This window comes from Recurvomyces mirabilis (assembly GCF_035927965.1).
Source record: "Recurvomyces mirabilis strain CCFEE 5264 chromosome Unknown scaffold_2, whole genome shotgun sequence".
Lineage (NCBI taxonomy): Eukaryota > Fungi > Ascomycota > Dothideomycetes > Mycosphaerellales > Teratosphaeriaceae > Recurvomyces > Recurvomyces mirabilis.
Window position 1 is genome coordinate 30,111 of NW_027041936.1, and position 11,225 is coordinate 41,335.

Here is an 11,225-nt window from a genome sequence, read left to right on the forward strand (position 1 = left end):
CATGTATCATGGGATCACAAATATGACGGCTCGAAAAAGACACTTCTCGCCCGTAATTCACAGTCCAGTGCGCAAAGTACACTTTCGATCGTTCGCGGCACGGCGATCATCCTGTCGAGCATGCAGAGATACTCGCTCCCTCCAGAAATCACCCTCTCATGTACTGAAAGCATGCCAGCCAGCAAGAGTTGGAATCTCTTAATTAAGAGGAGGATAATCCGCTGGTCTCCCAATGCCTGATACAGCGCCGTCTAAACCACTTAATATACATGTGCATCCGCAGCTCGGAGAAAGTGTACGTATCACGAGGCAAGGACTTCACTCCTCCCGAGAACCACACGCCTCGCTCATTTGGATATCCGCGCCATGCCAATGCCATTGATGCTAGGTGAAATCGATCCGTGTGCCTCGCTCCGCATCTCATGGCCCTCTCCGCTGGCTCTCTGTCAAAAATTCTTATTCTTCTCTTCTCGCTTTTGCACACTCCTCTATTTCGCAATCTCGACACCTGGAATCCGGATTAGCACAAAGTCATGACACGTTCCGGAGCAAGTGAAGTGAGAACATACCACCAACAGCGCCGAGCGCCCTCTTGATATCACCATAGATGGCGAATTGACCAGCAGTCAGGGTACCAACCATGAAAAGACGAGCACCGATACCGCTGAACGAGCCCCTCAGACCAAGCTCACTACCGATCTTGATCAAACGGCTGGTGGTGCTCTCTCCAGGCAGACCCTTGGTCTTGTTGATCTTCGAGAGCATGGTGTCGGCGGGCTGGGAGATGATGGCGGCGGCGAAACCGGCGATGAGACCGGAGCCGAGGTTGATGGCGGTGTTCATGCCGGGGGAGGTCTTGGACTTGTCGAAGTAGTTGGCGTAGGCGTACTCGGCGACTTTCTCGTAGACGACGAATTTGGCCATGGTGTATGGCACCCTGTTGTGCGTTAGTATCACGACGAACCAGGAATCACTGCGTCGTATACTTACTGCTTGAACAGGATAGGACCGAAGCCAGAGTAGAATCCACCGATACCCTCATTCTTGTAGATCTTGCCGAAGCCACCGACCAAGCCTTTCGCGAAGCCGGGTTCAGAGACCATACGGATACGGGTCGCCTCGAGCGGGCACAGGGCAATATCGGCGAAGAACTCGGCAAGGGCAGAGGAGGCGAGGTAGACGGGTGTCCGGTATTGCGAGGCGTTCTCGAGGCCAATAATGCCGATGGCTTGCTGCTTGAAGAACTCGTAACCACCGAACTTGAAGGCACCCTGGAGGAAGTAGCCAGCGAAGGTCGGGCCAACACCGGTGAGGAGGGCACCGGCGCCTTCCTTGGCGATGACCTGGCGGATACCGCCGATGAGGCCGCGGTTGTAGGTGACGGGATCGAGTTGGATGCGGGTCTTAACGCTGTTGATCGAAGTCCCACGTTAGTTGTCTGCTCTGCACTCCACGGCCATTGGGGTGGGATCTGCTGCTTACACATCAACCGGGGTCATGCCGCCGTGGGTAACGGAACAGCAGACGGCGCCGGCGAGGGCGAAGCGGGAGTAGAGATCAATGCCGGAGAGCTTCTTGGGCTGCACCATCGCCTCTGCGTTCTGCTTGAGCGCGTCGAGCTTGGCGCTGCCGGTGGACACCGGCGGTTGTGTCGCGGTGCCAGACATTGTGTGATACCTCTTGCTCTTGCTAGCCCGAAGGGTGCCTGACTGGCGAAGTAGTGAGTGGAGATGGAGAGTGGGTGGTTGGTTGGTGTGGGTGATGATGGAATGGTTGTCAGGAGCTCCAAAAGTTGTGCTGCTCGCCCGGATAATCAAAAAGTCAGTTGCCGGAGCCTCACAACGAGAACTGGCCGGAACGTCTTCGTTGGGACGATTGTTAGCCCCGAGCCAATCATGTCCGCAACGTGCCGCGGGAGCCCCCGTTCCGAAAGCTACATTGTGGTTGGTGAACTTCAGTCTCGCACGTCCTCACACCTGCTGCATAACATCAAGAGCACAATGGCCTTCACCTCCGCCAGAAGGTTCGGGCTGTAACAATAGACTTGCCGATGGCGCATGCATCTCTGACCCGCGCAAGAACAACGCTTGTCCACCGCCTCTGTAGCGTCTCGAACAATCAAGTGTGAACGACCGCTCAGGCGACATATCGTAGGCCATGAACTACTCGACCATGATTTAGTGTTAGCAGGCGTTTCTGATGCAAACGCGCCGCAAGAAAACTTGTACGTGGTGCGCGATCTCGCATTGACGCTGGCAGCTCGAGGCCACTGTCAGAATCAAGCTACCGACCCCACGAGTGGGTTGATGGAGGAATAACATGATGTCGTGACTGTTTGAAATAATTGTATACAAGAATGTATTAATCGGAGATCCACAAGCGCGAGACGCTGAACGTATCGACAAACGCCACTTCAATGCTTGTGATCAGACCGAAAGGCGAAGAGAACAAGATCGAATACCCCTCCCACTGCCACTTTACTACCTGTGCAAATCCTTGCTCTTCTTCCTGTCTAATCGTCTGTTGACAGCACCTGCGATGTAGAGTCAGTAGCCATAACAAGTTGCTATAAATCTGTTGCTCCACTTACCCAACACCACTTTCAAGATGCCATCACCACTAAGATGTGTACCCTCCGCGCCCGTGAACGGCACGGTATCCACAATATCACGCAAATCATCATCGCCGGCGATCTCCGCCAGCTCATCATCCAGCTGCTTGAGGTGTGCTTTCGCCTCCTCATCACGGCCGACCTGGAAGAATTGCACGCCCACTTGCCACGCAGGCGCATCGAGCTTATCAAGCTTCTTCGCTGCTGCAATGAGCGGACTCTCCACATCATCGCTAGGTTCGCCGTCGGTGATGCAGATGATGTTGAGCGGTTTCGTCGTCTCGGGGTTGGCCTCGTACTTCCTGACATACGGCTTCAGGATCTGGTTCAGGCGCTGTCCAGTAGGTGTACCGCCGCCTGGCTTGACAGTCGAGAAGACTTCACGGACGGTAGCTGAGCTGGTGATGTTACGGTGGAAGGAGTTGTCTGGGTGATTCAGGAAGAAGATGTCAATGCCGTCTGCGTCGTGGGCTGTGCAGATCGGGGTGATGGTTTCGAGCGCATCGGCTGTTTCGCGCCAGCGGCCGCCGGCCATGGAGCCGGAGTCGTCGATCAGGAAGGCGGTGTCGAAGCTGCAGAGGAAGGCGTAGGGGTCATCTGCTCCTTGGGCTGCGGGTGATATGACTGTGACAGCGGGAGTGATAGGGGCGGCATTTGGTGCCGGTGAGTATGCTGGTGGCGCGTCGCCTGGAGTGTTTCGTGTCGCATTCGATGCTGTAGAGAGTAAGTCTTGGCTCACGTTGCCGATGGAAGGATACATACCAGGTCTTCTCATTGCTGGCACACTGCTTCGCTGAGGATGAGGAGTGCTGTCTAGCTTGAATGGCATGCTCTTCTCCTTTTTGGAGAACTGAGTCTTTAGTCGGCCGAGCATGTTGTTCCTATTTTGTATGTTCGATGAATCCGTTCGACGTGTTTGTAGGGTGCCAATGTCACGGAACCCAGAGTTATGCGCAAGGACGGTCGCCATGATGTTTGCTAGGTTGCAGGTGCAGCCGATATGTAAGAGGCAAGGTTCGGTAAAGACAGTCACGAGGAAGGAAATGCTTGTGATGGGGATGAGCAGCAAACCTATGGCGATGTGTATAATGCTATATATGTTTATACTGTATGGATAATGCACTGCTACAGTCTCAAGGGCGAACTTCGCCATGTGGTTCACGGTGGCCCACATGAGGCGGTGCTGTATCGAGGTGTCCACTGACATTACTCTAGAATGGCATGATTCTTGTGGCAGTGATATTGATGGCGCTTCTCATGCGGTACATAGAGTGGGGATGAAGTCGAGGTTAGACATGAAGTGGAAACAAATTGCGGCCCCACTCCACACGAGACAAAAGGGCGCAGCGACTGTGATCGTGACTTGAGGCTGCAAGTTGAGGCCGCTTTTCATACTCAGCCTTGGGGACCGTGCACGCCGAACATCATGTGTGGGATGAGCAGGTACTGTGAACCGGTTATCGTACAGGCTCGGTGTTCCGCGCTCTACCACGACGTCGCCTGGCAATTACACACAGGTCAGTCAACTAGACCACGCGCACACAGAAAACATCGCGCACCCCGATTGACACCATGAGCATGTTCCATTCACTTCTGTACACTACAAGAATTGGCCACGCAACTCAGCTCCATTCACGCTCCGTCGCAGTGAACATCTCTCGTACCACGATATGCTTGCTCCGATGACTCTGCGCACGGAGACTGAACGTTCCACGTTTCCATAGAAGCGGCCTCTTCGCATTCATCCAAGCATATTGCTGTCTGTCGTTTGCCCAGCACTCGGAGCAGATACCAATGTGCAAGATTGCCTCCGAAAGCAGGTCCAGCAAAGGCAGGATCTTAGTTCGAATGCCACAGTGATTGTGAAAGCGATCGATCTGATACTCGGGAGTCTGCCGTAGAGTGTCCAGCAGTGAGACGACATCGCCGATATATGGCTCAGACGGCTCATCGCTACCACCGAAGACACCACCCTGCAACTTCAGCATACCCACTTTCGTGAAGAATCGTACCATTTCGCCCAGCTGGAATGAATCGCACTGTGGCGACGAGTCGTAGCCAAGTTTGCACTGCCGCTCTCGCGATGTATACTGGCCCAGGAAGAAGGCCTGAAGTGATTGAATGGTCTCCAAAACACTATCCCGACGATAAGCGAGCTCTTCCTCAAGCCGAGATGGCAAATCCCACCAGAGAGGTTCGGTCAAATCGACTTCGCTCCCAACCCAGCCTTTTGCGACGATCCTCGCAGAGTACTTCTCAAGCCATTGTGGGCAGTCCAGCATCATTGCTATGAGGAGCCGCTGTCGCACTCTCTCTTCTGAAAGTCCTGCATCCGTCTTTACTGTAGTCTTGCCGTCTATTGCCCTGAAGATCTTCTTTCTCCGCATGTATTCGCGAACAGCCCCAAGTGCATCGAACCTATCAGCTACGATGGCGAGATTGGCGAGATTGGCAACTGGAGGAATGGTCTGTAGTTCCTTGCCGTGCAGAATCGATAAGAAATCGGCACAGAGAGGTGCCAGTGACTTGACAGAAGAGATACGGCCTACGTCCCGAACACGAACCGCAGGTAGCTCGTTCGTAGGAACTTCCACCATAGACTTGTAGTGCTCCCGCAGCTTGCTGTGTCGTGCACTTATACTCTCTCCTTCGCCAAAGCGTCCAGGCTGAAGCAAGAGCTCGAAGTATTTCGAGTGATCACTGATTGAAGTACTGACTCGAAAACTTGCGCTATGCTTTCCAGTGGAGGGGAATTCGTGCTCGATTCGAAGCACGATGTCGCCATCAGCAGCAAGTTCGGTGACTGTCTCACCGTTCACTTCAAGCGTCTCGATAGCACTGTCTACACCAGACGAGGATCCTGATATCGGTCTAGCCGCGTTGCTACCACCGCTAGGTGATAACACCATGTTGGCGGTCTGATATGCTATGGCAGGTGGATTCGGGTATGTGTTTGTGTCTCTGCCTGCGCGAGGCGTCCGAACTCTTCTCAAGGGTATGGCCAGAACATATTGGAAGACTCGTGGGAGGTGGTGAATGGTGTGGGATGTGAAGATCAAGAAGAGTGTTTGAGCAGTGCATTTGACTTCCAACGGGTATAGCCGCCGGCAGGCAGCGTCATTTCCTGCACCATTATCAGACCTTCATCAGTAGTCACGTTGCTACGAGCCTCCATGGTGCCTTGCCTAACATGCCATTTTGGAGGATGCTTGTAGGGAGCTTGCGATGAAAGGGTAATTCTCAAGCTGCAGACGTTATTGATGTTTATGTGCTCTGATTATGCATTGGTCGTTATCTATACGCTGCTAATACGATCAAAATCTATACCCCAACCTCACGAACTTTTGTGAAAGCAGCAGTAGACTCGGGCGCATCCTTCTTCTCAAACGTGGGGTCGGCAACACCACTTCCACTGCGACTATTATCGCTGTCGGTAAGCTCATCATCGGCTTCCGCCTTCGCCTTCATGAGTGGCCAATGTCCGGTTTGCTCGAAGTAGCGCATGGCCAAGAAGCCGGCCATGATCAATACCCAGTACAGGTTGTATGCGATGACCGAGCCATAGGTAGCAGAATTGGTCCAGCCAAAGATGGCGTTGAAGATGCCCCATCCGCCACCGCCATTGATCTGGGGGTTGCAGCAGTTGACATGCCACACACTGTTGTGGATGTTGTACGAGCCAGGGCCAGAACCAGTTTCACTGGCATCGCCACCGACGAGCTTATTCCAGGCGTGATTCTCGAAAAACCAGACTGATTTGGAAAACAAGCCTACGGTTGTGTCAGTATTGCAGAGGCAGCAAAATGACGGCAAAGTGCTTACCAGCTGCGACCAAATACAAGAAGCAGGTGGAGATGATCAAGAAGATCTGAAGCTTCGTGGAATTGCCACCACTTAGAAGCCGTCAGTATATCATGAGCTGGCGAGCGACATCAGACCGCTTTCACATACCGATAGATGAGGTAACCGACCAGGACTCCCGCAAGTATACCGCAAACGACGGCAAGAGGGAATGCAGTAGCAGGCAGACTCAGGCCAACACCACCGATGAACACCACAGCCTCAAGGCCTTCTCGTAGGACCGTGATGAACGGTAGCAGGAACATGGCGTACTTCTGACACCATAGCTTGAAACGGCTGGCTGTGCTGCCCTTGGCAGTCTGATCGTTCTTCTCCAGTGCCCGAGCGAGCTTGACGCGCCATTTATCCTGCAGCTTGGAGACTCGCAGAAGGGCAGCTCCAACAACGGTGATGATGATGGTGGCTAGCAGTCCGAAAGAGCCTTCCCAGATGTCTTCCGTAGCAGCGAAGTGGTTTTTGCCAAAGCCGTAAAACGCACCGATCATGCCACCACCGACGATGATGCATATCGCAAGACCTAGTCCGACGCCCCACCAGACTTGCCTGACGAGCTTCTTGTAGACATGAGGGTCGCGTTCGGGACCAATTGTCTGCTTCAGCCACGCCAGAAGTACCGAGACGATGATGACTGTCTCCAAGCACTCTCGAAAGCAGATGAAGAAGACTGGGATGCGTTGTCAGCAGGCTTTGCAAGCTTGAGAGGACTTCGTGGGCGTACCTGGAACAGCGAAAACATTGACAGTCATTGTGACAATGTTTGAAGTGACTCGCAGTCAGCCACCACTGATGTTGAGGAGTGTGAGTGAATGTGAGTATCAAGAAGATCGATCTGATAAGATGAGTCGGACTTCACTTGCTTGCTCGCAAAAGTGGGCGAGCTCGCTGAGATCGTCAACTTGCGAAAACAAGCTCAGAAGCCGGCGAGGTCTAATGCAGTGCGAGTCAATGCTGAAGCTGATGTGGGCTGACAAGCAAGTCTGCAAGAAGAAAAGCGTCAGGCAAGGATGCTTGGGTCAGACTTGCCACATAAAGCCGGAGAAGGCACAATCTGTCTTTCAAAGTACAATGGCTAACAACGTCTCCGCCGCAATGACAGGACCAGAACTCAGTCGCACATCTGCCGAGGAACAACGCCCAATATCGACTCTACCATTGGGATTGCAGCTCCGAAATTTCCGACTCCTGAGCTGCAGGTGAGGGGACGCCAAATTAGCGTTTTATCAGATTGCGCTAGCGCTAATCACGCGAGAAGCGATTGCCAATCGGATTACAGAGCTGCTTTTCGAAATGTCAATGTTTGAGAAAAAGTTTTTATCAGATCATGGTTCAGCTTATCAGATCGACAGGTATCCCGAGCATAGTCAGAGTTATTACACCCACCATCATTGCCTTGGCGAATTCGAGTGCATTGCGGACGAAGTTTGTTTGACCAGCCGAGGTCGACACAGTGCGGTCGTAACGCACAGCACCTTCTCCGATTAAGCAGAACCCGGCAACGATACCGGTGTCGTCTCAACACCATCTCTGATTTACTCGACTCTGGCCATCTGGTCAAGCAGAGCAGTGCAGTCACAATCGAGCCACAAGCCGAACTTCCTGCAACATCCCTGCTCGAAGTGCTTGCTGCCCAGATCCGCTCAACACTCCGAGCCTCGCCTGCGATCACCAGGCCTAAGCGCTTTCCTCCACTTGGCAGTGTCATCTCGCAACGTGGACTTCTCAGATCCATCCTTTTCCTACCGAAGTCGGCGATCAACAGTGCTGAGGGTGTGCAGCGGCGGAGTGAAGGAGTGATCCCCCCATATTTTGATCTTATCGGATCGATCTTATCAATCTTTGTCGACGACGAGGTCTTTCTGACGATCGACTCTTCAACCCTCAGAGCGCTGTCTGCTGTGGACAGCCATACATTCACCACGTCTTACCGATAGCAATGGCTCTTTCACTTTCGAGCTTTCTCTTTGCAATATGCATCGCTCCAGCGGTTTTGGCAGACACAGTGACCTTCGACTGGAGCATTGGCTGGGTGAGAGCCAATCCTGATGGCCTAGCAGAGCGGCCGGTTATGGGAATCAATGGTCAATGGCCGCTACCGCTTCTGAACATTACGAAGGGTGATAACATAGTCGTGAACCTCCACAATCAGGTGTGTGCCATGACCTTGTTACGTGCGAGATAGTAGTTGGATCTGACCACGTCCAGCTCGGCAACCAAAGCACAAGCATGCACTTCCATGGCATGTATCAGAACGGCACGAACGAAATGGATGGGCCAGTTGGCGTGACCCAGTGCGATGTGCCGCCTGGATCATCTTTCAAGCTCAACTTCACGGTAAATGTCATAATCCTCCAGCAAACACTACGACTGTGCTGACAACCAGCAGATTGACCAGCCTGGCACATACTGGTACCACTCTCACACACGTGGGCAGTACCCGGACGGCCTCCGTGGACAGCTTGTTGTGCATGATCCTGAGAACCCATACAGAGGCCAATTCGACGCAGAAATCCCACTCACGGTATCAGACTGGTACCACGCCGAAATGCCGGGCCTGTTGGCTTCCTTTGTCAGCTACAAGAATCCTACAGGAGCGGAGCCAGTACCTAAGTCGGCACTCATGAATGATACACAAAATCTGACCATACCTGTCGAGCCTGGCAAGACGTACTTCTTCCGTCTCACGAACATCGGTGCATTTGCTGGGCAATACTTCTGGATCGAAGGACACACTATGCAAATCATCGAGGTAGACGGCGTCTACACCGAGCCGGCGGAGGCAAGCATGATCTACTTGACAGCAGCGCAGCGCTATGGCTTCCTGGTCACGATGAAAACTGATGATTCTGCCAACTTTGCGATGATGGGTAGCATGGACACAGTAAGCTTGGACATATTTCAGCCCAACCGGGACCCTACTGACCTCAGCATGCAGGATCTGTTCGATGTCGTACCCGATACTCTCAATTGCAATTCGACGAGCTGGCTAGTGTACAATGATGCTGCACCGAAGCCAGCGGCACTTTTACTTGACGAGTTCGAACCCTTTGACGACTTTACGCTTGTGCCGCAGGACGGCCTGAAACTCTACGACCACGTCGACTACTCCTTCAACCTCGACCTTGCCATGAACAACCTTGGAGATGGCGCCAATTAGTGAGTGCTGCCGCTTCACCCAGTCCATATATGAGACAGCATACTGACTACAACAGCGCCTTCTTCAATGATATCACATATACGACGCCAGTCGTCCCAACCCTATACAGTGCCCTAACGACTGGTGCTAATGCCTCAGATGTGGCAGTCTATGGTGACTACACCAACTCCTATGTCCTTGAGAAGGGCGACGTGGTGGAGATAATACTGAATAATGATGATGCCGGCAAGCATCCTTTCCATCTGCACGGACACAACTTCCAAGCTGTGTACCGAGGACCAGATGATGATGGCCACTACAACCCGGCCAATATGACGGACTTCCCAGCCATGCCGATGCGTCGCGATACACTAATGGCCAAACCGAACAGTAACTTTGTTATCAGATTCGTGGCAGATAACCCTGGTAAGAAAGATTGCTCACTGTCTCCCAACACCAGCGCTAACAGAGATCAGGCGTATGGTTCTTCCACTGCCACATCGACTGGCATCTCGCCACCGGTCTCGCAGCCACGCTAATCGAGGCACCTCTCGACATGCAAAAGACCTTGACTATCCCGCAAGACCATCTAGATGTGTGCAAAGCAGGTGGTGTACCGATTGCGGGCAATGCTGCAGGCAACACAGTCGACGTCCTCGATCTCAAAGGCCAGAACGAATCGGTCAAGCCTCTACCCACTGGCTTCACAGCAAGAGGCATCGTAGCGCTTGTGTTCAGCTGCATGAGTGCCTTCTTGGGCATGGCTGTCATTGCTTGGTATGTCTTCTTGGCTACTACCCATATTTCGTCTTCCTGGGTCTATACTGATGATGCTTGCCAATAGGTACGGCGCCATGCCCCTGAGCTCTGCAGAGCTTGCGTCCGCGAAGCGTTTCGTGGCCAAGCATGGTGGTACAGTCGAATGAAGGTGTGACACTCCATGTAAGCTGTTCTAGCCACTACCAAAGATCCTTGTACTTCGTTAGACGTCAGGGCGTGATGACGTTAGCGATCACAAGGATTCCAAGGAAGAACCAAAGCATGCAGCTCCTCTTAGCCACGACGATATTCTCTGCTTTAGGCCGCATAGCTAGATGCTCAGCTAGTCCTCCATAACAATAGAAGGGGGGAGACGTAGGCCTATTGTGCTGTCGGCTCTAGCTGCAACAACACTAATGACGTGGGACCCCAATCTCCGCGAGCTTGACTTCGCGTTCCAACATGACAAATGTACCCAATGTGATCAGCCCTACGCATGCACGCTTGCCGTCACCTCAAAGATACTTTGCTGAGGTCGAATGCATCTCACCACTCGCAATGCTCGACTCCTTGCGACTATGCGGAAGCCTGCAGCACGCCACCAGTGACCACCTATCCAGAGAAGTTAATAACCCGCACTGCAGCCGCCGAATGCAAACCCGCGTACACCTCCGGTCATGAGACCAAGAGCTTGCATTGCCACGCATGTAGCACCGCCTCGCCTCCAGTCTCTCACAAATCCAGGTTTGTTTGTGATTGTGCTACCTCATCATCTTGGTAGACTTCAATCGTGACACCCCGTACGTCTCGCAACAGCAGACTCTACCGGGTAAGCGATCAGCACGATTAGCATCCTCCAAC

The 11,225-nt window shown here is 53.0% G+C and overlaps 5 protein-coding genes across 5 annotated transcripts; 1 reads left to right on the forward strand and 4 right to left on the reverse strand.

Moving 5' to 3' along the window:
* Positions 1-488: 488 nt before the first annotated feature.
* Positions 489-1,667, reverse strand: MIR1 (mitochondrial phosphate carrier protein; the record flags this gene model as incomplete). The annotated part of the gene is made up of 4 exons (XM_064833449.1): positions 489-508; positions 570-937; positions 991-1,410; positions 1,483-1,667. The coding sequence occupies 4 exons, from the start codon at positions 1,665-1,667 to the stop codon at positions 489-491; spliced, it is 993 nt and encodes a 330-aa protein (XP_064698410.1).
* Positions 1,668-2,480: 813 nt separating this feature from the next.
* Positions 2,481-3,581, reverse strand: LTS14_000738 (uncharacterized protein; the record flags this gene model as incomplete). Its single annotated transcript, XM_064833450.1, has 3 exons — positions 2,481-2,533; positions 2,591-3,325; positions 3,374-3,581. The coding sequence occupies 3 exons, from the start codon at positions 3,579-3,581 to the stop codon at positions 2,481-2,483; spliced, it is 996 nt and encodes a 331-aa protein (XP_064698411.1).
* Positions 3,582-4,233: 652 nt separating this feature from the next.
* On the reverse strand, positions 4,234-5,520 carry LTS14_000739 (uncharacterized protein; the record flags this gene model as incomplete). The annotated part of the gene is made up of 1 exon (XM_064833451.1): positions 4,234-5,520. One exon carries the CDS (start codon positions 5,518-5,520, stop codon positions 4,234-4,236), a length of 1,287 nt encoding a protein of 428 aa, XP_064698412.1.
* Positions 5,521-5,932: 412 nt separating this feature from the next.
* On the reverse strand, positions 5,933-7,218 carry FTR1 (high-affinity iron permease; the record flags this gene model as incomplete). Its single annotated transcript, XM_064833452.1, has 4 exons — positions 5,933-6,381; positions 6,434-6,504; positions 6,563-7,136; positions 7,191-7,218. The coding sequence occupies 4 exons, from the start codon at positions 7,216-7,218 to the stop codon at positions 5,933-5,935; spliced, it is 1,122 nt and encodes a 373-aa protein (XP_064698413.1).
* A 1,187-nt stretch (positions 7,219-8,405) lies between these two features.
* LTS14_000741 (uncharacterized protein) lies at positions 8,406-10,531 on the forward strand (the record flags this gene model as incomplete). Its single annotated transcript, XM_064833453.1, has 7 exons — positions 8,406-8,618; positions 8,675-8,803; positions 8,856-9,350; positions 9,405-9,625; positions 9,682-10,031; positions 10,082-10,382; positions 10,450-10,531. The coding sequence occupies 7 exons, from the start codon at positions 8,406-8,408 to the stop codon at positions 10,529-10,531; spliced, it is 1,791 nt and encodes a 596-aa protein (XP_064698414.1).
* Between the last annotated feature and the right edge of the window lie 694 nt (positions 10,532-11,225).